The 26653-nt window shown below is 46.9% G+C and overlaps 2 protein-coding genes across 2 annotated transcripts; both read left to right on the top strand.

Moving 5' to 3' along the window:
• Positions 1-145: 145 nt before the first annotated feature.
• On the top strand, positions 146-13470 carry PTPN22 (protein tyrosine phosphatase non-receptor type 22). Its single transcript, XM_013369673.3, has 21 exons — positions 146-365; positions 2153-2261; positions 2811-2887; positions 3911-4006; positions 4332-4370; positions 4654-4725; positions 4811-4870; positions 5314-5456; positions 5599-5665; positions 5877-5954; positions 6470-6562; positions 7928-8004; positions 8412-9157; positions 10004-10087; positions 10218-10348; positions 10902-10929; positions 11312-11392; positions 11649-11752; positions 12181-12211; positions 12644-12721; positions 12860-13470. Exons 1-21 carry the CDS (start codon positions 279-281, stop codon positions 12922-12924), a joined length of 2346 nt encoding a protein of 781 aa, XP_013225127.2. The 5' UTR covers positions 146-278; the 3' UTR covers positions 12925-13470.
• A 211-nt stretch (positions 13471-13681) lies between these two features.
• RSBN1 (round spermatid basic protein 1) lies at positions 13682-26609 on the top strand. The gene is made up of 7 exons (XM_065038766.1): positions 13682-14127; positions 17610-18280; positions 20027-20164; positions 20608-20750; positions 21603-21770; positions 22262-22370; positions 22962-26609. Exons 1-7 carry the CDS (start codon positions 13716-13718, stop codon positions 23421-23423), a joined length of 2103 nt encoding a protein of 700 aa, XP_064894838.1. The 5' UTR covers positions 13682-13715; the 3' UTR covers positions 23424-26609.
• The last annotated feature ends 44 nt before the right edge of the window (positions 26610-26653 follow it).

Below are 26653 nucleotides of genomic sequence, written 5' to 3'. Positions count from 1 at the left end.
TCCCGCCCCGCTCGGTGCCGCCAACCCTTGCTGCGGGCACATGAGTGCCCGTGGTTTGAGAAGGGGGCGCTTGGGCCCCAGGTTGCGTGTTTTGTTTTGTTGTTTGACCGCGGTATCTGTTACGCACTAATTTCCTTTAAGGCTGGTGATGAAGTCAGTAAACCACAGGCTGCGGCGAGCGCTCCGCGGGCTGATGCTCTGATGCTTTCCACCGCCGCACACTCTTGATATGTCCCTGCCCGGGCTCGGCAGGGCGGTCACACTCGGTCTCCGGCATCATGGACCAACGGGAGATCCTGCTGCAAAACCTGGAAAGGGCCCAAGGCAAGAAGCTCAACAGAGAAGAGTTTGTAGATGAGTTTTTGGTAAGTTTGCTTAAGGCACAGCTCTGCATTTCAGTTGATTCTAAAGGGAACTGCTCAGTCCCTTCTCAAACGGGGATGTGATTTGCATGTGACAGTAAGATTTTCTATGAATTTTACAGCAGACAGGGCACGGGAGTTAACTGGGGCAAAAGGAATGTAAAGACAGAAGAGTAATTTCGTAGTTTGCATTCAAAGTAAAGCTTTTGGATTTTTAAATAATTACCTGACTGTTTCCTGTTTTCTGCTTCACAAGCGCACTCCTCGAGACGCAGTTTCACTTTGCCTGGTAACACGATACAACTGGGGGTACAGTGAGGAATGTGGAGCCGCTGCCCCTTCTCCCCACTGCAATCTGCGGTATCATTGATACACGTGTTCCTGGTGGGGACCTCCGGTTGCTTTTTTTCATTTCAATAGAACCCCCCACCCTGCCCCTGTCCCACCCGCAGGGCAGGAGCGGGTGGCTCTGCTCCCCAGAACAAGCGCCAGGAGCAGAGGAAACGGCCTCAAGTTGCGCCAGGGGAGGTTGAGGTTGGATCTGGGGAACAATTTCTTCCCCAAAGGGCTGTGGGGCATTGGAACAGGCTGCCCAGGGCAGTGCTGGAGTCACCATCCCTGAAGGGTTGGACAGACGGACATGAGGTTCTCAGGACATGGGGCAGTGCCAGGGCTGGGGGAACAGTTGGATTCGATGATCTTGAGGGGCTCTTCCAACCACAATGATTCTATGATCTTGTTATTTATCTGGGTGGCAGGGGTGAGTCCTAGATGTCACTCCAGTATCTCCCAGTGAAAGCCGATTGCTGGAGGCAGCCGCTGATCCATCAGCTCAAGGCAGGTTGCTCTGGCAGCCTGTCTGGGCTGCTCCGAGAAGCAAAGGCATTGCCTGGCTTTGGCAGACATGGGGAAGGGTAAAACTGGTACTTCTGTAAGACGTGAGACGTCTCAGACACCAGAATAACCACTGGCCCCAAGTTACCCCTGTGGGCAGGGGCTGCGTTGGGCAGCGATCTCTGGGGAAGGTCCAGGGGGTTTCTCAGGAGATCCAGCCCGGCTTTGTTGTACCAGTGAAGACACTTCAAACACTTGGGAAAAGCTTAGTGCTTAATTTCCTGGTGTCTGGGTCGGAGGGAAGTGATTAATCTGAGTCTGCAGCGACAGTCTGTTGTTCCATGGAACAAAATGCTGTCACAGGCTGCTGAATTCCCCCCTCGCCAAGCAAGGCAGAGGCTGCTGAGCCATGGCACACATGCTAGAGCTCGCAGCCAAACATACAGTGAATTTTCTGCCCAAAATGGCAGTAGAAGTGGCCAAGGCCGTTTCCTCTCGTACTGGCGAGAGAGCTTCCCGGGACACGTGTGTCTTTTGCAAGTGCAGAAGTCATTTGTTAAAGGTGGTTTCGCATTGTTATCTCCTCTTTTCTGAGTGCCATTTATACTGAGAATGATTCCCTTGTGTCTCACTCATTTGTGAGGGCGACGCTTTCTGTGCTGTATAAATGCATCACTTCACTTCAGAAGCCCACGTGCCCCAGTCTGCTGTGGGCTCTGCCTCGGCACACACTTTCCACACACTTTCCATTCCTCAGAAGCCCGTGCTGGGGCTCTCAGGTGGCTTCTGTCTCTGTTCTTGTTCTGAATACCTTGAGAAAAGCCACTCAGGAAAGAATTAATGGTGCAGATCTTGCTCTGCGGTAGCGAGCCTGACCTCTAGACATCCTCACACTTCTGTAGTAGAGTGTTGTATGTAGCACGTCTGCTGTAATTTGTTCCATTCCTTTATCACAGAAGCTGAAAAGGCAGTCAACAATGTACAGGTCGGATAAAATCTACCCCACAGCAGCATCTGAGCAACCAGAGAACATCAAGAAGAACAGATACAAGGACATCTTACCCTGTAGGTTGGAAATGGCAAATGTTCCTATTCAGCCTTCTGGGGTTTTGTCTTTTTTTTTCCCCTAGTTGAGCCTCTTTTCCTCCCGTGTCTTCCTGTGCAGCTGCTTGCACGTGAGCGCATCGCTGGCTCTCAGTTTGCCTTGAATTCTGCTGCTCAGATTTAAGGCTTTATTTCTGTTGCAGTGCATCCTCTGGAAGACTTTGGCATATATTTTCTACCGACAGAAGAACTGTTGAGTAGGAAACATCCTCTAATGCTTGTCCCTGCAAGCTTTCTGGGTAGCATCACAACCACTTGTTTCCCAAGGCCCTATAGAGAACGGCTTTGGACAAAGATGTGTCCATGATGTACAAAGCAGAATACAGACAATTCAAGCGTGTCTGCTGCTCTGTACAGGGCTGTCGGGAGGTGCAGGAGCAGCATTTGCTGCTCTGGGATGAGCTCTCTGCTGTGCATGTTCCTCCAAAGCACCTTGTGTGCAGCCCGGGGAGCGCAGCGACCACGAGACACGACCAGTAACTGCTGCTTCTTCTGCTTTTGCGCCTGCAGTTGACCACAGCAGAGTGGAGTTGTCCCTGATCACATCAGATGCAGATTCTCATTACATCAACGCCAACTTCATCAAGGTATCGCTCCTTCCGCGGTGTTGGGCCATGCGGTGGCGTTTGTAGCAGCTGTTAGTGCTGTCTGGTTGAGTTGTGCCAGGGGGAGCAGGTCCTGGGCTGGGTGAAAGGACCACACAGTATTTTCTGGGCTGTGCTCAGGGGTGATGGATGTAAAGATGAGTACAAGCAGTGAGCCCTTTGCAAGCAGCCCTGCAGCGCAGAGGTGCCAGGGACACGTGCTCCTGTTGGACGGGCGGTGGAACAGTTTGTGGCTCACAGCCCCGACTTCCTCATCGCTGTTGCTGCCCTTGGTGGGTGACAGCGGTGTAAAACTGCTTGTGGCCAGTTAGTGCCTTGTCTGAAACTGGGGCTCACCAGGAAGCCTCGTGCTGCAGCACTGCCGAGACCCGCTGCAGCGGCGAGCAATAGCACAGAGAATGTCTTGAGTTGGAAGGGACCCGCCAGGACCATCAAGTTCAACCCCTGTCCATGCACAGGACAACCCCCAAATTTACACTGTGTGTCTGAGGGTGTTGTTCAATTGCTTCTTGAATACGATGCAGGCTGGTTCTCCATCAAGGGCTCCCGGTGTTTTGGGAGTCTCCTGTATTCACGACCCTTCTCAGACAGACAGACAGACAGACAGTTTCCTTTGTTCTCCACCACAGTGACCAGGGCTGTGTGTAACCCACCTGTAGAAGAACAGACCGTCACAAGGGGCTCATAGTTCATTCTTTGGCCAACTCTGATGTGTCAGTCTGCAGCAGCAGCTGTTGCAATGTCACCTCCAAGCTCCCAAATGCGCTGCAGAACTGGTGGTTTCTGGGAGCAGAACTCGCCTCAAGCCCAACTCCCTGGCTTGAGTCTTTTGGCTTCTGGTTGCTTAATTTAACATAGATGCCTAAAATTTAACTATATAAAAGCCCTTCTAAAGCCTTAACAGGCCCATTGTATAGAAGGAATATTCAGAAAGAGGGATGTCTTGTATTTCTGCTAGTGAACTATGCAAATATATCTCTGTGTCTGATTTGAATGCTGTTTTAGGGTGTCTACGGGCCAAGAGCATACATTGCAACACAGGGTCCTCTCCCCACTACTGTCATTGACTTTTGGAGGATGATTTGGGAGTACAAAGTCCAGGTAAGGTGCAGATTTATATGCCTGTACAGCCAGCCAGAAGTCCTTTTTGACTAAGCAGACGTGGGGGTGTCAGGGTTTTACTCCAGATGTTGTGTGTGCCCCACATCCATCCCCTGAGCCTGCCCCACACTCGTGCTGAGACAGGACTCTGTTAGTCGCTGTCTCTGCATTCGGGCTCCGAGTGGGAAAGGTCCTTGTGCCCAGGCTGTGGGTCACATCCCGAGTTTGCTTTGCCCGCAGAACCTCCTCACCTGCAAGCGATGAGTTCGATTTTGCTGCCTGGAAACTTGCGTTCAGGCTTTTCTAACGCACCCTCTTTCTGCAGGTCGTGGTCATGGCTTGTATGGAGTTTGAAATGGGAAAGGTGAGTAACGCGTCTGCCGGGACAGCGTCAGGGCAAGGCGGAGAGATGCAGGTTTTATTAAATCTCAGTCGATACGAACCATTCCCTGATTCTCCGGCTGCAGATTCTTAGTGTTTCCAATAGCGTAGCTCTTTGGAAGGGAAAACCAGCAATGGTGGCTCCGGGGAAGCGGAGGTTGGAGCTGGTTCTCCTCCCAGCGCAAGTTTAGTCCAGCAGAATGAGACAGGAGCCAGTGTGGGTGGGCTGGGGTGAATAACCAAACGTGTCCTGCTTCTCGCAACAGAAGAAATGTGAGCGGTACTGGGCAGAGGCGGGCGGCCCTGCCCTGCAGTGCGGTCCCTTCTGCGTCGCCTGCGTGAGTACAGCCCCGTGTCACACCACGCGCGCTGGAAACTCGTGTCACCCGCAGAAAATGTGACTCTGAACTTCTCGTTCTGCAGGAAGCCGAAGAGAAGAAAAGCCAGTATGTGATTAGGACTTTAAAGGTGACCCTGAACAAGGTAAGTAGGAAAGGTCAAGGCAGGAGATGCATCTTGGCTTTATCATATAAGTAAGATATTAAAATATGGTGCGCCTTATGCAGAAAATTTTACGTGGCTCAGCCTGCTATTTTAGATTGGGCAGTAGTTGAAGGAATTAAGAAAGCAAAAAATTAATAATTCAAACCTCAATTTCTGAAGCTGTTTTTCGGTTGTGGCAAATTAGACCCTGGGTGAAGTCAACAGGTAACACCAAGAATGCCGTAAAATGGAATTGCTTCTTTTGTAGCAAGAACAGCTGCAAACTGCACCTCTAACCTTTGCCTGCGGATGCAAAGGGGACGTGGAGGTGTCTGCAACACTCCAGCTTCCCCTTGCTGTGCTGGTGTCCCCATGGGAGCTGCAGCAATGTCCCCTGGGTGGCACAGGACAGCCTGGGACCTGCCACTCCTCTTCTCTTGCAGGAAACCCGCACTGTCCACCAGTTCCACTATAAAAACTGGCCGGACCATGACGTCCCCTCGTCCATCGACCCCATCTTGGAGCTCATCGCTGAGATTCGCCGCTACCAGCCAGATGACAGCATCCCCATCTGCATCCACTGCAGGTGGGTGAGCCGGTTGTTGGGATGATGTCCTCGTCCCCCCTGGCGCTCTCACTGCCCCAGGGAGGGTCAGAGGAGGCTGGGGGTCCCAGATGTGCCCATCCTCTGATGTGTGCTCACAACCCTGCCGTGCCTGTCGTTGCAGTGCTGGCTGTGGGAGAACAGGAGTCATCTGCGCCGTCGACTACACGCAGAAGCTGCTGAAGGATGGAGTGAGTGTCAGCCCGGGCTGCGTCCTCCAGCGGCGCTTGCATCTGCATCTCTGTCTCCATCACCTCCTGTCTCCCCTTCTTCCCTTTCACCCTCCTCTGACTACATACATGTATTTTACATGACAGCCACGAATTTTGGACACTGCTCTAAAGTTCATCACGACTTGGAAGCTCCCATGTGTAATTTTTCATCTTTTCTCTTTCTCGCAAGATTGTTCCAGTGAACTTCAGTATTTTCAGTTTGATCCAGGAAATGCGCACGCAGAGGCCGTCCATAGTGCAGACCAAGGTACGTTCGGGGAATCTTACCAACTGGTGAACTCTTCATATGGGGATCTCAGCTTTTCCCCAGGAGGGTTTGCAGCGAAGAAACGTGGAGCAGTTGTGCTGCTGGGAACCGGGGCCCGCAGGCGTTCTGTAAAGTCCCTTTTCTCAACAGAAGAATGATTTTGCAGAAATTAGCTTGGTAGCTGACCATTTCCTCGTAGACAGCTGGAATAGCGTAGTGCTTGCAGTCCGATTTATCAAACACGCTGTGAAATGAGGGACTCTCCAGGAAATAAAGTGGGAACTCTTCTCAGCTGGGACGGGCTGAAGAGGAAGCTCAATGCAGAACAGTGTTGTTTGTGCATCCGAACAACCCCAAATGCTTCAGTCTGAACCCTTTGAAAGTTGTGGCTTCTGTTACTTCTGGGAATTTACCCTGTGAATGGACTGGAAAGCGGCAGCTTCTCTCAGGGGCTGATGTTTGATTTGGGTGACAAGTGACCGTTTAAACGTCTGTTTTATTTCTCTGGGATGCAGGAGCAGTATGAGCTGGTTTATGATGCGGTGATCGAGCTCTTCAAGAGGCAGATTAAAGCACTCGATGCCCAGGAGGATTCTGCTGCTTCACAGGTAAAAGTCCCCAGGATAATCGCGCTGCATCTTGCAGCTTCGGGCGCGCCGGCTCTAACCCGGATTCCTCTGCAGACCCGCAATGAACCGCTGTTTTCTGCCACCCTTTAAGCCCAAACTGAGCCCCTTTTCAAATTAACCCCTAAGAATCCACCTGTTTCCCTGAACACGCAGTGCTAATCACAGGATTCAGCTCCAAGCAATAGCTACATTTTATTCAGTCTCCAACCCATTTTGTATATACTTTTATAATGATTTAATGTAACAAGGGAACAGAAAAGCACCGAGTTTCTACAGTAGCAGCTGGTTTCCATGTGGACGTGCCAGTGAAACTTGATTTCATTCTATTCTTGCAAGCAGCAGAGTGACTCTCAGCCCCTGTTGACGCTCAGGGCAGGAGGCTGTGTGGGTACCAGTGTTAGTGTGCAGCATGCTGGTGTTCTAGGGATGTAATTCACATTGCAGCCTGTCTGTGGGACAGAGTGGGCTAAAATACCTTGTGAAAAAAACATGTCAAAGACTTTCAAATCTGATGAACCTTGGAGGAAAAACAATGTGGTCTCGGTACAAAGTTGTATATAAACAGGAACATCCAAAACATCCATGGCTGAGCTTCTTTTCCTTCTTGTTTTTCCGTGACTGCTGCCATGACCCTCACCTTGCCTGTGTAGCTGTTTGCAATGTGGCTGAAGCAAATGCATTGCCATTCTTAGGCAAAGCCTGAAAGCTTACAGTCCGCTTATTTTGTCAGGAGCTTTTGTCTAAAGAATCGAGAACAGCACCCTGCGGTGGGACTCGCACCTCTGTTTTGCCATAGGATTTGCAGGATGTTCCAAACCAGAGAGAAAAGGGCTGGAAAGAGCCTCTTTCTATGCGTTGTGGACAGTGTGCAAGCAAAGGAGATGCAACATTAGGTTGACACAAAATGCAGAAAACAGTTTGAGCCCGGATGTGGTTTTCTAGCTCCTGGCCAAACCTTTCTCCCCCCTAAACCTCACTGCCCTTTGAAAACACTTTGCAGAGCATGGGGGATGGTCACAGGCTGGGGTGTCACGAAGGAAACCAGGCTGGACACCCACCTGGTCCCGAAGGCAGAGCTGTCTGCTCAGGCTGCTGTGCGGGTGTTTGGCACAGCTGGATGGTTGTACAGCTGGCTCTGCTCTCATTTCAAAAAGGTGCCAACAGAAATTGCTCTTCAGGAGGTCCTGTCCTCAGTTTTCAGCTCCAACTTGGCGTTTTCAAGTCGGTGTTCGTGATTTCCAAACTACATTAATAATTACAAGTAGTTAGCACAAATTCCAACACCTGAAATATTCTTCACATTCTTCCTCCTCACTCTTGTTTTCCAACCTTTTGTTTCACTAGGCACAAACAAGGCATCCTGTAGCCAAGCCGCTCCTGACTCCAGTGGAGGATATTTATTCTCTGAGGTTACTCACCTGGTAAGGCCATAGCACAAGTATCCCCTGGGTTAGTATTTTCAGTCCCCCACATGATTTCAGGAAGATGCATTTTCTCCATTTTCTTAATGTGCACTTTGTGACCCAGTTCTGCTTGAACGTTGCAGCAGGATCTGGTCCCACCTTTCAACTGCACGTGTAAATAACTTTGCTTTTAGGCATAGTTTACCCACGTCAAGGAGCCTCCTCTGCCCAATGTTTATCAGTGTCCTGGGGCATCAGGGTGCACAGTTCTTCCCTGTGCTCCTGGCCTGAGGCTGAACCGGGCTCTACATTCCCAGGGGACAGATGTGCTCTTAGGAGCGATGTCGTGGAGCATTGTCGGTAGGCTAGCAGAGATTTCTGAGTGCTAGATGGCTTTAACTTCACATCATGGTGCTTTATTGCAGCTCAGAGCGAGAGGAGCAGGATGCGCATCAACACCTTTCTCCAGCAGTACGAAGCAAAGCATCACCGACATCGTTGTCTTCTGCGGGAGCACCGGACAGCCCTGGACGTGCCGTCCCCATCAGACAGGCCATCTCCGTCAGCGCCTTGAACTTCATCAGCTGCAGGAAGGCGGCTTCTGCCGAGAAATGGGGTGCTGGGGATGCTCTGCAGAAACACCGCAGCTTGGAGTTCAACAGCATCTCTCCTGAGGAGCTGCGTCTGAGCCCGGGACCGAAGGGAGGCGGCAGGAGAGGCACTCGTGGCCGAGTGCCGCTGACACGGACCACGTCGACCCCTTTTGTGCTGGCGCAGCGGGCAGACGGCTGGCAGTGGGAAGGAGGGGACGCAAAGCCCGTTTTGCGTTCACAGTTGCCCAGTGCCTGCTACTCAAGCTTTCCGGTGGAGCAGCAGGATGGATTTTCCCCTGTTGAGCTGAGCGACTCGAGCTGGGACGTGGATGACCCCCCAGCCCACATGAACCACGGTCAATGTCCTTACCCGCATTGCTGCTCAGCAGAAGACCCCTATTTCTCCTCGCTCTCCCTGGATGTCCCTCTGTCCCCAGAGTTTGCTGGGCACCATGTGGAAGGACAGGATGCTCTCCTTCCTTCCCATGCTGTGGGTGCCCCCGCCATGGCCGTCCCGCCGCCCAGGGCTGCATCCCACCATGATCTCCTGCAGAACGATGATGGGGTGTCACCCCCGGGTAAGTCCTGCAGCACTGGACACACTGGGCTCAGTAACACTGGGGGGAGCTGGGGGTGTTGGCATCCACTGGGAGCTGAGGGAGCGACTGGTTTCATCCTTGCGCTCACTTCATCCCGCCTCAAATTTTTCTCATAAAAATAAATGACATTTTTAGAACAGCAAACTTTTGGGCTCCGCATTACACAGCTGCTCTGGACTATTCTGACACCTCGGTGCAGCTCTAATGGGAAGGCAGGGACTGGTGGTGACCAATTCTTAAAAGAAGGGGCTCTAAGAAACATGTAGAAAGCTCCCAGAACTTATTTTCTCTGAGGTTCTATTTTCTCCGAGGTTCTGGTTTCTAGGTCAGAAACCCTTCCTTTCTGCAGAGTGTTGTGCAGAGGGACGCTGACATCCCACTGACAGAACCAGGACCTCAACATTAGGGTTCTGCCCAGACCTGTAGCCTGAAAACCATCACCTGCCATATGAAGAAGGCAAAATTACTCCTTGGTCTGATCAGTTCTGGCCCGGTCGGACATTTCTCGTTGTCTGCAGCTTTGACATCTGCTCAGCTCTGTCCTGCTCAGACCCTTCAGCGTCCAGTGTCACCAAAGTGTGCTCGTTATCTAGATGCCAGCATCACAGAATGGCTGGGGTTGGAAGGGACCTCTGGAGACCATCTAGTCCGACCGACCTGGGTTCACCCAGAGCGGACAGAGACTCTGGGAAACCAGAGTTTAGAGGTGATTAACCATCGCCTCAGGTGCAAGGCTGGATAAGAGCCATCAGCTCTGAGTTCTCAGCACAGGTTCTCCTGCCGGGTTGTGCCATGTGGGTAACGTGTCCGTGTCTCCCCAATTAGCCACCCCGCCACAGCCAGATGATGAGGATCCTCCACCCCTGCCCGAGCGAACCCCCGAGTCCTTTATTGTGGCCGGTGAGCCTGGTGAGTGCATTTCATGAGGCAGGGGCTGAGAGGGGGTCTGGGGGCTCCTCCATGGCGGAGCAGCCGGCAGCACCTTCGCTCTGGCTGCCCAGGGTGAGCAACGACCTCTCTGCTGTTCCATTGTTTCCAGGACAATTCCCTCCAGCCACCTCTGATTTTCAGCTTCCAGACAGAAATACAAACATCGGAATCTCTTTGGAGTGGAGTGGTGAGTCTCACTCAGTGGTGTTTGATGACTCAGTGAGACTGAGACCATGTAAGGTAAATAAGTGGCTTTTCATCTCTTCTCCAGCACTATCACTATGCCAATTTCTTTATCATGTTTCCTTCCGTTGAGAAAAACACTCGTTTTGGCACTGTGTACTTTCCATAAATGATTTAAGGGTTCAAGACTGGAAGATGTGGTCTCACTCAGGTTCCTCCATATCAATACCTTCTTCACTCCAAATATATTTTTGGGGGGTTGGTCCTAAGTCCCATACAAGGTGGTATATTGTTCCTATTTTAGAGGGGGATAATGAAGACAGGGAGCTAGTGGTCTGCTGCGGTTCACACCGCCCTGTGGAACAAGTGGGAGATGAGCAAAATTTAGGCCTTTCTTGATCCTCCCATAGTTGAATTATAGCTTTGTAAAGTGAAACAATAAGGCGTAAGTCTGCCTTCCATTACATGAGCACGGAGGTGTGTGTGGGAGGGTGTTTGCACATAACATCATTTCCTCGTCTTCTCTGGCTTGCTTGTGTGCAAGAGAACGACATTTGGTTGTGGGAATTTCAAATACCTTCCTTTACTTATTATATTTTTTCATTTCTAGAGTATGAAGCTTCGGAGCCCACGAACAGGTATAAGTTTAATTCTGGGATAAACCACCTTTGGAAAGTCAGGTCTGCTTTTTACTGAAGCTGCGTTACCATATTTAATCAATATCTTTAGGATCTATGCTCGGTCCAATGGAAATTCCATATTGCTAGATAGTTCTAAACAGAACTAGACAGTTCTGCAACCAACCAAACTGATAGTTTTATATCTCTTAACCAGCTCCTGCCTCACCCTGTACATGATGAACCCTCGGGCCAAGGGGTTTTGCACCTTTTGCTGCAAGTTGTGTGTTTCCTTTGAGATAATTGACATATTAGAGTGTTGCGGACCTCTCAGTGAAGGGATATATATAGAGATATATGTATTTGAAGCTAGGTTAGCAACTCTTTCATCTCTCTTTCTCAGAGACAACCCGGGATCGCTCTAACTCTCCTCCCCCGCTTCCTGAAAGAACCCCGGAGTCATTTGTTCTTGCTGATGCAGTGAGTAAGTGATGAGTTATTTTCTTGGCATGTAACTGAGATTGTTTTGCTTGCACCTAAGCCTGTAGATAGCGAAGGAGATCACAGCCCTCCTGTTCAAAGCATTACCAAGGGTAGTGCTCCAGGACTTAACTGCAGGAGAGTTCAGAAACTTCTAGAACTGCTGCATTAGAGGAAATTAAAAGCAACGACAAAGCACTGAGAAAAAAGCAGGAGGATTCTCGAATGACCGCTGCAAATGTTCTGATGTACGTTCCCAGGTCCGCAGCCTGCCGCAAGAGATTCTGCCACGAGTCCTTCGGGCTTGGAGAATGTTTCCGAAACGTTGTCAGAAGAGCCTACAAAATGCTTTAGGAGAAGCAAGGTAAAAGCAACAAGACAACCCAAAAGCAAATGGAGGGGTTGAGAGGAGATGGCTCTATAATAGCTACAGCTACTGCGGCTTTCTCGCTGCTTACCTTGTGACAAAAGGAGCTTTGGAAAAAGGTGCTCGAGTGGAAAAAGGTGCTGCTCATCACCCGCCTCTTCTTGCTGTGGCCCTAATTAATTATCCTCATGGGCAGTTGCATTCAGGATGTTATGGCTGAGCAGAAAAGTATTTGAGGAAAACAGCAAGAATAACACAAACTGGAGGCGCAGCAGAAGTCTACAGCTCAGTCTCAGCTGCTAGGCACGATAATTCTTAGGAGACGCGATACATCTATATTAATCAGCAAATTCCCTTTATGATAATAGCTGATCTACTGCTTGCTACATTTTTTTCCAACAAACTCTTTTTTTTTTTTTCTACAGAGCTTGAAAATACTGAAAAATGTGAGAAAGAGTAAGTCTCTCATGCTAATGTGCATCTTCCTGATGATTTTAGGCAAATATATAAAGAAATACGCAGAATGAATTTTCAAGAACCTGAACTTGCCAGATGTGAAATGTCGCGCACATCACGGAGTAGGAAACACAGAGCTGCTTGCCAGCTGTGCGCCACCACATCTGGATGGCAACAGGTGTTTTAGCACTGTTACAGGGATGCTGCGGTGCCCTTGGGTACAGCTGATAATTACCGGATTATTTACACCATTCAAACCAGTGTGGTGGGACAAATACTCTAAAAATAGGGGGTAGGGGTGCTGTGGGGAACGTGGGTTCTGCCCAGTCTGTTTGGGGCAGCAATAAGGAGTTTCTCATCGAGTTCCCTTTGATCTAAATCACTTATATTGAAAACAGACTAACGGCTTCAGTCTGATTTTTTCACTTCTAGGTATCTGTGGTCCATCTTCTCTGACAAAACCATCAGAATCTGCCTTGTCCAACCACTCCAGGTCTTTCCTGAGCTTCGGTACGTTTTCCTCTTGGTGTTTTGCTGTGGGCAGCACCCGTGTTCTGAAATACCATATTATTTTAAGGAATTAAATAACCATAATCTCTAACATACAGAACTAATTGCATTAAGACTACATGTATAATTTCTTCCCAGGCTTTGCAAGTCGATTTTCAAAACCGAAAGGACCAAGAAATCCACCGCCAGCATGGAATATTTAGACATTATGGATTTGTGAGCCCTGATATGTCTTGAGTGCTCATCCCCATAAGGTTTCCGTCAAAACAAATACATCAAAAGCTGTTGTGTGGTATTTGCAGCTCAGGCACTACTTGCACACCCTTCATCAGCTGAAGTTTTAAAGTAAAGACGAATATAGAAGCACCAGCAGCTAAGCACTTTCAGTTAATTGACAAGAAGATGGAAAGGAAAACCAGGAATAGATATTTTTGTTGTGTTTTGGAATGTATTCATTTCAAAAGGATGGATTGGAGCTTTCTGAACCAAAGTGTGAACTGGTAGCAGGACCCAGGGAAGACTGTTGGACACCATATAGGACCAAACAGAACACGACCCTGGGTTGTGCAGACACAGCACAGACACCGCTGATTTTTTCTCAGGTTTCACGAGGTTTTTGCGCGGGAATTTGCACCGAAATTCAGCGATCGCGCGTTTAACTGAGGAAGCGTTTTATGACGCGCGAGAGACGCCGTGAAAAAGAAATAAAACGTTTATTTATGGCCCTGCAGGGGTCTGTTGCACGGACAGAACAGCTCGGGGTGTGTGTGTTCTCCCAAAAACGCAGATCTCCGCGGTAACCGGCACCTTTTCGGTTGCGCCGCCCGGTACCGCCCGGCTCACGTGACCGGCGCAGCGCGCATGCGCGCACACACGCACTACATTTCCCGCCGGCCCCGCCCGCGAACTACAGCTCCCAGCGGGCACCGCGCGGCGCATGCGCGGAGCCGCCTGGCGCTCGGGCCATTTAAATGTGTGTGAGGGAGCCTGTGAAATGGCTGCGCAGGTCGCTCCGGTGCGCGCAGTGTCCCGGGCCCCGGAGGAGCCGCCCCCGCTCCCCTCAGGGGACCGGCCCGGCCGGCCTCGCGGTGGCGGGCGGCGGCGGCGGGGAGGCCCCCCCGGTGAGGCGGCGGGCGGCAAGCGGGCCCGGCTGAGCCAGCCGCTGCTGGCGGGGCCCGGCCCGGCGGAGCCGCTGCCCCCGGCCGCCCTGCCCGGCCTGCCCGCCGCCGCGGGGCTCTTCACGTTCTCCCCGCTCAGCCTGCCGCCGCCCGAGGAGCGCCGCCACCACCACCACCGCCATCGCCCCGCCGCCGGCCCCGAGCCCGGCCGCCTGGCCGCCGGGCAGCCGCAGAAGGCGAGGCGGGGCAGCCCCGCGGACGGGGCAGCCGGGCGGCCCAGCAAGCGAGGTGAGGACGCGGGGGACAGCGGCGCTGAGCGGTCGCCGCCCGAGCACCCGGGCAGGCGCCCGCCTTGGGCGCACGGGGGTCGTTCGGCCGGTGCGGATCGTCCCCGGCGGAGCCCGCCCGCCACGTCCCTCCGCGGCGGCCTCGCACGCCGCCCGCCTTGGCCGGCCGGGCTCGGCGGTGGAGCCGCTCGACCGGGATCGGCCTCACCCGCCCGGGTGAAGGCGGGAGAGGAGGAAAGCGCTCGGTGCCCGGGGTGCATCGGGGGTGCGCAGGGTCTGTGTCGGCTCCCGGCGATGCGGGGCACGGCGGTTCGGCCCGTTGGGGGCTGAGCGCGGAGCCCGGGGGTGCTGCGGGGGACCCCGCGGGCAGGGGCAGCTCCGGGGAGGTGCCCGTTCTCCGGTGCTGCTGTTGGGAGCTGCCCTCATGGCAGGTTGAACATACAAGTGCTTGGGTAGTGAAGCTTTCAGCCTCCTGTGCTTGCTTTAGCCTATACAAGAGCTGAGAAGCTGCTGTTTGTTTTTGTAAATGCCCTGAAGTTTCTCTAATGGGGAGACCAAACCGTCTCTAGATTTTGGGATGGGGGATAGATGGTGGCGTGTGTTGTAATTTTTTTTAACAGTATGGAATGACTGTTTTCATTTAGCTCACAAATTTCTGATAGTAAAAAGCCTTTTGGTGAGAGCAACATAGATAAAAAGCAACTGCAAGAGCTGCTGTAATAAAAATATTGCGTTTCTATTTATGCTCCAGGAGTACATGTGAAGGTTTTGTGCCAAGGAAACCAAAGATGCACGTGCAGAAGTTAGGTCTGTAGTGTAAACTCTAGATAGTACTGTCTTAACAGCGGGGAAAGCTGTTTTGCAGAGAGACTTATCACTACAGTTTAATGCTCCTAAACCACTGTGTTTGAATAATGACCATAAAAGCTACTGGATTGTATATCTCAAACTTCAGTTTGATAAATGTTGATAAAACTGCAGAGGTGGTGTTTCTGTGTAGATCAGGAGTGTCAGTGTACGTCAGTTCTAATGTGGTGATCAAATGAGGCCTTCTTTTAACGAAGGCTTAAACACTGTTGAAATTACCATCTGAATTCTGGGTTTGCACAGGAAAGCTGTTGCTAACTGGAAGTGTGAAGCTCTTCATTACTTGTTCCAGTGGTATTTGGGATAGGGCTGGGTTTATTTTCCTGTCTTTATCAGTTTTTATTTCTATGTATAGTCTAATTGAACTGCCTATTTCTTTGGCTAGACTATTCTTACATTCGGCCACAGGTGACAATTAACATCTCCAGTGTTTTTGCTGTTTTACAGTGATACTAGTGTGTCCAGTTATGGGATGTCCAATAGTTTTAGTCCAGCTTAGTTAGAGACTCTGCCTTTCTACCTCACTGTGGGAGCCCACAGTTTGATGACCTGGTTATTGCTTTCTTTGTGTTTGAGGTACTGGAGGCTTTTCATTTATATAAGGAATAATTAAAACTATATTTCCTTCAAGATTGTCATGTGTTACCATAATGTTACTGTCTAGCTTCACATCCTAGAGAGGTTATTGGCTTAACACAGAGGCTGCTCTCACTGGAGCAGGGGGACTGTGCTGTGTTCAGTGGATGGAAGTCAGGAGAGCTTTTATCCTGAAAATAGACCAGTGTTCACTGGAAATTCCAAAATGTAAAGGGCCTGCTCTTAGAGAATATCTTCAAACAGGAAGGTAAGGTGCTCTGTATTAAAACTAGTTCACGTCTGAAGTTTTTAAACTATATTGAAAATTAGAAATGCTTAGAAGAAGACACCTTTAACAACCAAAAATTAACTCGGAACCATCTACCAGAACACTCAACACATCAGAGGTGGCATGAAATTCTTGTTTAGTTTCAGTTGGGCATCCCTGGTGCCACCTGAACAAAGATCTGTGGGATTAGTGTATTCGTTGCAGTTAGTAAAGCATTATCTACACTTGAGAGCTCAGTGATTGAGTAAGCTTGTGCACATGTAACTTCTGAGACTTCCAGAAAAGCTCATTCAAAGAACTGTTTCAGTTGACTTGCTCAAATGAGAGATACCACCTCTCTTTTCCTGGTTTCCCATAGTGTAATATAAAAATAAAGGCATTTGCTGTTTGTGAAGGCTAAGACCTGTGAAAACTTGTATTTCAGGTCCTAAGACAATTGCACGAAGTTACTATTAAGCAACCAACTCTTTGCTTCGTGAGTAATTCTGTTCATTACACCAGGTTGTTAAGAAGGTCAGCTGTTACTAAAGAGCTCCAAGACCAAACTAGTGATGATATAGTTAAATACTTTGGTTAGACTAAATAACTTAAAGCTGCTGGTATTTACCATTATACCTTTTCTCTTAGATCAGCAGAACATGGTTTTTTTCTTTATCTTCAAGTACTGCAAGAGACTAAAGAGAGAATACAAATGGGATAGGTTTGCAGCCAAAGGAGACGTTCACACAAAGCCCTGTGCTGCGGCAAACTGAAGAACTTCAGCTATCGCATCTTCTGCTCCGATGTTCCCTTCAGCAGCAGATCCTTCTGCTCCCCTTGGCTCCCCTGGTAGCACAGTTCTTGGAAGTTTAGGTGTATTGTTGGCAGAGATAGTTGTTTGGTTCAGGCAGATGGAAATAATGACTTGGCAATTGATTTTTTGCACAGCCAGACCATTGAGATTTCTAGCTACCATTGTCACTTGCTAAATATTGCTTGAATTGGGTTTTATTACTAAAAGATGAGCAATTAAACTATTACATTTTGCCTAGCAGAACTACTTCTTTACATTTTATTTCTTAGCCTCTAGCTTTTTACAGGTTGATTTACCTTTTAAATAAACAACCACTTCTTAATTCCTAGCTCTGCATTAGAACTGAATAGATAACTCTAAGCCTAGACAAGATAGCTGAAGATGCGGATGCGATTACTTGGGTCCTTTAATACATAGATCAGCAGTCCAATATTTTGTTTTTAGCCAGAAAGCTAACTGCATTAAGTATTTTTACCTCTAAATGTCAATAACGCTTGTACCTCTTCGGTTCACTCTGTTTTGCTGCTGTATTGTGTATCTAAAATCCAGCCTAGTGTTCTGTAAGGCAAGTCCTAATGTTTAAATGTTACGCATACTTGTTTATCCACTTCCTCTGCGTGGCACTGCCTTAAACATCAGAAGTTATTAATGGATTTAATTATAGCTGTTCTGAAATACAGACTCCTTTTAAAGGTATTCTAATAAATATATAAAAAACCTGAAATATTTCTAAAATATTAAGCTTGAGTTTTGGAAGTTTTCCTTAATTCAATGCTTTGTATAATAACTAGATGTACTGTGTATTTTGTTGTATAGTTAAGTCTTGTAAGTCGAAAGTCAAGGTATTACTGTTGGTCAGTCTTCATGGGAATAGATGGCTTTAGCAAATGGGGGGCCCTAATTCTTTTTGGGTGAATACGCTGCAGAACTCTGACCTTCTCTTTATTGTTGCTGCCAGAAACACCAGATGAAAATGGCAAAACCCAGCGAGCTGACAGTCTCATTATGAAGAAGATAAAGAAAAAAAAGAAAAAGAAACACCGGGAAGATATGAGGGGAAAGCGCCTGAAGATGTACAACAAAGAGGTGCAGACGGTGTGTGCTGGACTCACTCGCATTGACAAAGAGACTCTGTCTCAAGGACAGTGTGATAACTTAGAAATGAACAAGGAATCCTTCAGGTACCTGAAGGACGAGCAGCTCTGCAGACTGAATTTGGGGATGCAGGAATATCGAATACCCCAGGGAGTACAAACACCGTTTGTGACGCACCAGGAGCATTCTGTTCGCAGCAGCTTCTTGAAAACTGGCACTAAATTTAGTAACTTCATTCATGAAGAACATCAGTCCAATGGCGGTGCTCTGGTCCTTCATGCTTACATGGATGAACTCTCATTTTTGTCTCCAGTGGAGATGGAGAGATTTGCAGAAGAGTTTCTTGCGTTGTCATTCAGTGAAAACGATAAAAACGCAGCTTACTATGCTTTAGCCATAGTACATGGAGCAGCTGCTTATTTACCAGACTTCCTGGATTACTTTGCTTTTAACTTTCCAAACACTCCAGTGAAAATGGAAATCTTGGGCAAGAAGGACATTGAAACTACGACGATTTCGAATTTTCACTCTCAGGTAAGAACTCTTTAAAGATATAAAAGTTGTACCACATCTAGACTTGAATAGTTTCCGAAATCCAGAGCAGGGATGGCCTAAATAGGTGAGGCACAATTTCTTTTGTAAGCAAATGAAAAACGATCATGTTGGGACTACTGCTACTATGCTGTTTATTCCTGTTTATACAGAGGGGTCTCTTGTGCCCACTAGTAGTTGGTAAATCCCATTTTGGGCACTGCTGACCGTGACATGTAGAGAGATCTGCACTCACCTTCTTGCAGACTTTCAGTTGATCTTCTGAATTGGGAGAACAATGACATTGTTCAAAACAATAGGCAAGTCATTAAGAATTGTATGGATTGCAAGTACTAACACTGCTTTTTTGATTCAACAAGTCTGTGGTGGCGTTGGCTTTGTTTTTTTTTTTTAATGACATTAATTCTCAGGTTTCACAGAATCCCAGAATGTGAGGGGTTGAAGGGCCCTGGAAAGCTCACCCAGTGCAATCCCCCCATGGAGCAGGAACACCCAGATGAGGTTACACAGGAAGGTGTCCAGGCGGGTTGGAATGTCTGCACAGAAGGAGACTCCACAACCCCCTGGGCAGCCTGGGCCAGGCTCTGCCACCCTCACCGGGAACAAGTTTTTTCTCATATTTAAGTGGAACCTCTTACATTCCAGTTTGAACCCATTGCCCCTTGTCCTATTGTTGGTTGTCACCGAGAAGAGCCTGGCTCCATCCTCCTGACACTCCCCCTTTAGATATCTGTAAACATGAATGAGGTCACCCCTCAGACTCCTCCACTACCTCTTGTAGGTACATAGAACTAGACTAATTGTACTGGTTTTTTGCAGTCCTGCTGCTCTGAATTGCGTTCTAGCTAGATGGTGAAATTGTTCCACTTTGCTGGTGTTAGAAATGAAACTTCACCACTGGTTTACAGCAGCAGGTCGAGGTGATGCCGTGCAGCACTTGGCTTAGGGATGAGCAGTGAAGCTGCACGTGAAGTTGTCTGTGGCTCTTGTTTTTTAATTAACATGTGTGTGCAATCAGTGCAGAGCTGCCAGCTGCATATATACAAAGCTAAAGGACCAACTCTGGAAGTAACAATGAGTTAAACTCCTGTAATTAAGAATCTAAATATGGTTGCAACAGTAGTTGTAACTCTTGCTTTATCAGTCTCTCCCGATTTACCTTTAACTACTTGATGGAGTAATTTAACTACATGTGGTTTGTTGGTTAAACTGCAGGACTTAAAACTAAGCTGCTTCATCCAGAGGTCTATAAATGAAGTTATACACCCCAGATTTTTCACTCCAGTCACAGGGGAAAGAACTCTGACACGCTGCAATGAAGAACACGCACCGTAACGTATGGTTTGAAATATGGAAGCAACAGTCAAGTGCACAAATGAGTAGAGAGCTGGAGCTTGCTGGTGAAAGACCGAATCGCAATGAGATGTGATGTTCTTTTCCAATCAGCCTAGAAGCGTTGAATTGTTCCTGAATTAGTCAAATACTAACTTACTGTTTTTTTTGGACTTTAGAAGCTTTTCCTGTCAGTGATGCAGACCGGAGGGGTTACTCTATGGGCGCCTGTTCTAAAGTCTGTGCATCTTGCCGGAGTCATCTCCAATGAAGTAAATGTAGACGAGTCCAAGCTTCATCTCAGCTGCGGTCTAGCATATTATATGAATCAATTTTAATCTCTTTTAACAAAACTAAGGCTGTACTGGTGTTGTCTTTCCCTTTCTGGCCACTCAGGTCAATCGAACGTACTGCTGTGGAACCTACAGAGCAGGACCCATGCGGCAGATCAGCCTCGTTGGAGCGGTGGATGAAGAAGTCGGGGACTACTTCCCAGAATTTCTAGATATGTTAGAAGAATCTCCATTTCTTAGAGTAAGCACTAACTTGTGGTGTGTTCTTTAGAGTGCTATAGGTATTTAAACAATTACAAAGTTTCGTATGTTTCCAAGTAATAAGAAACCATGAAGTATTTTCTCTATTGATGTGCTTATCGTTTGGGCTGCAGAAGTACATTATTTCCCATGTCCAAGTGGAAGGTACTGAGTTAGGTAGCTACAGTTGTGTAAATAATGTTAAAAATATATAGTTTATCATATATATATACACTACCTAATAATCTGCTTCTCTAGAAACTGATTGGATAAAGTTAGTTTTGAATATATTTTGCCTCTCAAACTGGCTTATGTTAGTTCGTGTGCAGTTCTTTTTGAAAGCAAACCTGAAGCAATTTTACCAAAGGCATCATTTAATTTTTCCATCTCGCCCAGTCTCTCGTGTTCTGTGTGTTCTGTGGATTGCTTTGGTTTTTCTTTCAGATGACTCTGCCCTGGGGAACCCTTTCTAGTCTCCGACTTCAGTGCAGGTCACAAAGTGACGATGGTCCCATCATGTGGGTGAGACCAGGGGAGCAGATGATCCCAACAGCTGATATGCCAAAATCGCCATTCAAACGGCGCCGGTAATGTTTTGTTTTCCTTTCCGTGTTAAAGGTAAAACATTGCCCTTATGTTTGTGATAGATTTGAGAGTAAAACCGAAATACTTTCACATGTAACTAGTTGTTCAGAAGACTAATTCACAGCTTTTTCATTTCTATGTCAAGTTGGTTCAGTGGATGAGACACATACATTATTTTATTTCACCACTTTTCATGATAGTATGTCCCAGATCAATGTTTTCTTATGACTGAAACCTCTTTTTATTATTCTTCAGGAGGCTTGTTTTATTCATCTTATTTCTGTGTAAAGAACTAATTTGGTGCTGAGGGCAGGTAAAATGCTCTAAAACAGCAGAGATCCTTATACAGTTCATGTGGCTTTTTCATGTTAGTGCTGAAGCACTTGTATAATACTGTTGTCTCAGGAAATATCACGGTGTATGTGCTGTCTCTCACAGAAAGTGTGCTGTAGAACACATTTAACAGATAAAGAATTGGAAGCATATTTCAATTGTAATTCAATGCGTATATTTTGGGCCTACTCTTAAATAACTGAACTTCAGTATCTATTAAAATAGCTCTATTTTACATACCATTAAATTCCTGAAAATTATTTCAGCACAGGTGAACAAAGAGGTTGTTTTTTTTTTTTGTGATTGGATTTCTTTTATGCAGTTTGATCTCATAACCTGAATTGTACTTTGCTGTATTTGTTTCAATCTTTTATTGTCAAATAGACACCTAGAAGAAATCAGAGAGAAGCGCTTTGCTCTTTGATTTTGAAGCCTGCAGCACGCAACATTTAAAAATTATTAAAATAAAGTATTTGAGCTCTCCAAAACACTTTTTAATGCATCTTTTTATCACGTTGTAGGTCAATGAATGAAATAAAGAATCTGCAGTACCTACCTCGGACCAGCGAGCCCCGCGAGGTTCTGTTTGAGGACAGGACGAGAGCTCACGCTGACCATGTGGGCCAAGGCTTTGACTGGCAGAGCACAGCTGCGGTGGGCGTGCTGAAGGCTGTGCAGTTCGGGGAATGGTGAGTGCCACCGAAATGCCACCGGCCTGCTAGGAGGGGGCGATTCCAAACGGCTTCTCTCTTTAAAGAAAAATCCTTGGAAAACAAGCCTAATCAAAGAAATGCTTTAAACCCTGTAATGAGATAAATGCTGTCTAGAGCTTGAAAAATAGAAGCTACATACCTGTTATTTTTCCCCTTGCTTGAGGCACCAGAAGGCTGTGCTGCCATCTTTAGATGAGCTTTAGTGACAATTTGAACGTAGTTCTTGGACATTTCAGTAGTATTTGTCCATTAAAACATCACTTCTGTTGTGCATGTATCAAGAAGGAAGAAAAATGGGGCGGGGGGGAGAAATCTGTGAATTATACCTCCTTTTCAAATAATTTGTGTATTGAGAAGGGATGTGAAACTGAAGTAGTTGTTGGTTCAATGAAACTTTCTGCAGGAAAGGGCTGTAGTGTCTTTTACCTCAAATTCTTTAAAAATTCTTGGGATTCTCCTCTTCCTAGGAGTGACCAGCCTCGTATAACCAAAGACGTGGTTTGTTTTCATGCTGAAGATTTCACTGACGTTGTGCAGAGACTTCAGCTGGACCTGCACGAACCTCCAGTGTCACAGGTATCGAATCTTCCCCCCTGATGGCTCATTCTCACATTTTGGAAGTGGCTTCTGGCAGTTCCCAGGGTCACTGTGTAGCCAGCGCGGTTGTACCCTCACATCACAGCTTTCCTGGGCGTTTTCCCTTGTCACGTTTCAGAATAGAAAGTTCAGTTGGAAGGGATGATGAGGCTCATCTAGTCCAACTGCTTTTCCACCAAGCTGGGATTTATGCTGTGAGGCATGATACGTGTTCTAGAAACAATTAGAAGTTGATTAAGAAGCCGTGTGTGCCTGTTTCTGCTTTTTTTTTATATATATTGATGTTTTTAGGTTGTGAAGGCATCAAAACTCAGTCCCGTCAGCCAGAACAGTGCAGCCCCACATTAAACCTGCTGTTTTCAGCTAGAACTGTAGAATGCTCTTACCTGTTCATTGTCCTTTGTGCATTAGAGAAACAAATTTAAATGAGGGTTGGACTTTGAAAATATAGAAGTTTTACCTGTTAAACAGAAACATTCTGATTTAGACATGAAGTATGTTGAAAATAGGTGGAAACCGAATTGTTCAAACAGAGTATACCACTAACTTTACCATCTTTCCTCCTCTCAGTGTGTTCAATGGGTGGATGAAGCCAAACTAAACCAAATGAGACGGGAAGGCATTCGCTATGCTAGGATTCAGTTGTGTGACAATGACATCTACTTCATCCCTAGAAATGTCATTCATCAGTTCAAAACAGTGTCAGCAGTCTGCAGCTTAGCCTGGCACATCAGACTTAAACAATATCACCCTGTGGGGGAGACTTCTCAAAACGCAGAAAGCAATTCAAGCTTGAACAGTAGTGTTCCTGGACAAACAGAGTCAGCAGGTGAAGCCCAGGGCGCGAGTGTCAAAATAGAGGCGGAAGAAGCAGGTGTAGACACGCAGCTTCCCGCAGGGCTGCTCTCCTCCTCTGGTTCTTCAATATCAGGACTTGTGCAACCCCATCAGGTGGCCCAGCCCCTTCCAGGTTTTAAGATAGAGTCTGATCAGCAACACAATCCACAGGATCATGCAGGCTCTTCTGTGTGATATGTATATAATCAAACGTTTTTTTAACAACTTTTTAAAATTTTGATGTGAAGTTATAGTTTTATAACTGGCTTATGTTTTATTGGAGAAATCTTGCCTATAATTCTATAAAGAAAGGTGACATTCCAAAATGTCAAGCATATCTTTTTTACACAGATTATGCAAAATTCAAGTTGTATTTTAACCCCTTAGTACAACCTGTACCAGTGGTCTACCACTTCTTTCTGTTTAAGTAAAGAGATATTGAATATCTCCTCAAAGTCAGAATGAAATTCCTCCAGGAACATAAGATTGAACTGTATTGGTCAATGTTATTTCCCTACTTTTACTTTATCTCTAATCTCCACCAGGAAGTGATGCTTTTGTAGAAGACTTGCAAAGTGACTTTCCCACATCATTTTAATTGCTTAAAAAAAAGTAAAGAGAAAGCACAGCACTTTTGATGATTTGTGAAATTTTTGGTATGTCTGTTCTTGACACGTTGGTTTATATACAAGTTGGGTTTATATACAAACTACAGAAACTGATCTTTATTTCTTACCGTTCCTACAAAGGTAAAATTAACTGAAGTGTCTGATCCTGTTGCCATGCAATGACTTGCTGACCTAGCGCTTCTCATAGCACCGCTTCTGTTTGGCGTGAGGGTTTTGCTTCCAAAACACATCTTCCCTGAACGTGGTTAATACTAGCGTCAAAATTAGTGAACCTATCGGTAGTCTCATGGAGGAAACCGCTACCTTTGAGCACTTTAAGGCTTTAAAATACTAACCAACTTGGCAGCTTGTTTTGACCAGGTCGTACCGTGTCCGATGGAACCACACTTGCCCTTGTACTGATGCACTTACTGCAATAGCGTTGAGTTGGTGACTCCCCCAGTAAGGCTGTCCTTACTCTAGGAAGTTCTGTGTAACTATTTCACAATAAAAAGAAGTATTCTGGCATTGGACTGCTGTTTCCATGTGTAGCTTTTGGGTGCCCAGGTACTGTGGAAAACAAAATCAGTGGCACGTGCTAAATATGTAGAGTGTCAGCTATCAACCGTTTTTAAACAATCTTTCAATATTTCTGGATGTTAACATGTAATCTGTATTTGCCTTTCACCCCGTTCGTTACTGCTCTTTCCAGTCATCAAAAGGAAAAGTCCTGTCCCTTCCTCCCTGTTCCCCTCCCCACATTTAGAGTACAAGCTGGGTTTTGGTGCAACTTAAGCCGTCTCCAGATAACTTTGTTCTAATCCTCACTGGGGTAGGAAAGATTTGAAACACTATGTTAGACTAGACAAAAGTAAAGATGCCGTGTTAGTTCGGGATGCATCTTTTTAATATCAATTATTACTCTTCTCTTTATAAGGGTCTCTAAAATATGTTACTCTATTATAAATCTTACTTTGTGCAATATTGTTTGTGTAGGCTTTTATATACATATTAGCACCTCAGTGTAGAGGTCACTATTTTAAACTGATAGGAAAATAATCATCAGAAGATACTGCAGTGATTAGTTAGAACCTGTATTACTCCTTATGTGTATGTATGTATTGTCTTCGGTACAAAAATGAGGACTAGGAAATATTTCAATTTAAAACTAATTTACAGATTGAAGTGGTAGTGACTCGTTTAGTAATCTGTGTAAATAAGGTGTTAGAATGGAAAGCTTTTATGATAAAAAGTAATGTGATTCATGCAGGGGTGTAATTTAATCTTAGCAGAAGTTCTAGATGACCCAGACCGGTTCATAAATGAGCCGTCTGTTCTCTGGTGGGTTTTTTTCCACTTTTTACGTTGAGAGGAATTTCATAGCTTTAAGGGTTGTGCAAAGTAAAATTCCTCACAGGCAATAGTGGTTTCAGTTCATCCTTCCCATTCAAAGATGGTATTACAAAGGGTGTTCTTTCCTTTTGACGAAGTCTGCTAGTCTTCCAAGTGCCCATCTCGCTTCTCACACGTGCAATTCTCGGGTCGTGTCGGCAGAGGAACAACTGAGTTCTTTGACAGCCAGCGCCGGTACAACCGCTCAGGAACTGACAAACCTGCAGCTGCCACCATCATTCTGCAACTGTAACTTATAAAGGCAGAATAAACAGATGAAGAGCCCCCATACACCAGCTTGTCCAGTTTATAGCGCGAGTGGAAATAGGATGAAGAGGGAATCTGCTTTGGAAGTCCTCTGTGAATTCTGATAGCGTGTTTTCAGTTGGCTAAAGGAAGAAGAACACAGTGGCTCAAGTTGCTTTCAGAGCTTTAGTGTCACTTGGGATAGAGGTGAGCAGCTCAGTTGTGTTAGGAGCAGATTAGCAAAACGCAGTTTAAAGAACTACCAGTTGGCTTCAGTCTCCTCTCTCCTTCAGCCGTGCTGCGAGTCATTTTGTGCAGGTACCTGACGCATTCTCTTCCAGGAAGGTGGGACGCTCAGCCGGGTGTTCTCAGGGGATTTATAACCAACATTTCCACAGGTATAGGTGTTGCCATACAGAAAAAGGGCTCTGTGCTGCGCTCTGCCTGTTGCAGCATCGTTCCCCTGGACCAGGCTCATGGGCTGAGCTTTTCCCATGGGCTGAGCTCAAGTCCTTAGTCTGGTGCGGGCGGCTCCAGGCCTGAGTCAACTGAGTAATAAAGGCTGAAATTAGAGGTTTGGAGGGGTGCTGAGTGTTGGCAGAGGGGGGAAGGTTTGGTTCTACCCCCAGAAAAGTGGCCCCTCTCCCCTAAATCTCATCCTGTATATTCTGTGCTGTCCAGAGAGCAAACCCCACGGTGTGGGGAGGCGTCTGCAGGACACTCCGTGTCTAGAGAAACACACACGCTTCTAATTCCTTTGTACAACATGTAAAGAGACTCCTCTATTGCTGGTTCGTGATTATTTCTGTTTAAATTTCACTTTGATTGGCAGCTATGATTTCTTTTTCTGTGGTTTTAATTTATCTAAGGTCTCTGCCTCCAAGGACGTGTACAATTGCCTGGAAGACTGTTTGCTTTGTGCGGCCTTAGTATATTTATTGACATTAGCAAGTGTTGGAGGAGGTTTTCCCATGGTTGTGGCTGAGCCTCGCTGTGAATGCTCGAGCGGCAGTAGCTGTACACCAGTGTCAAACTGTTACGCGATTTCTTTGTAAAATAGTCCAACGGAATGCATAGAATTTTTTTCCTGTAAAGTATTTTTTTAATAAACAAAAAGTCTGATTTTTGTCCTTTACCTGCCTTTGGCTGCTTCTTTCTACGGGGGGCGGAGCGGAGCTC

The sequence above is a fragment of the Columba livia genome, chromosome 22 (assembly GCF_036013475.1).
Source record: "Columba livia isolate bColLiv1 breed racing homer chromosome 22, bColLiv1.pat.W.v2, whole genome shotgun sequence".
Classification (NCBI taxonomy): domain Eukaryota; kingdom Metazoa; phylum Chordata; class Aves; order Columbiformes; family Columbidae; genus Columba; species Columba livia.
The sequence above is the reverse complement of the archived record's forward strand: the minus strand, read 5'-3'. Positions and strand labels throughout refer to the sequence as shown.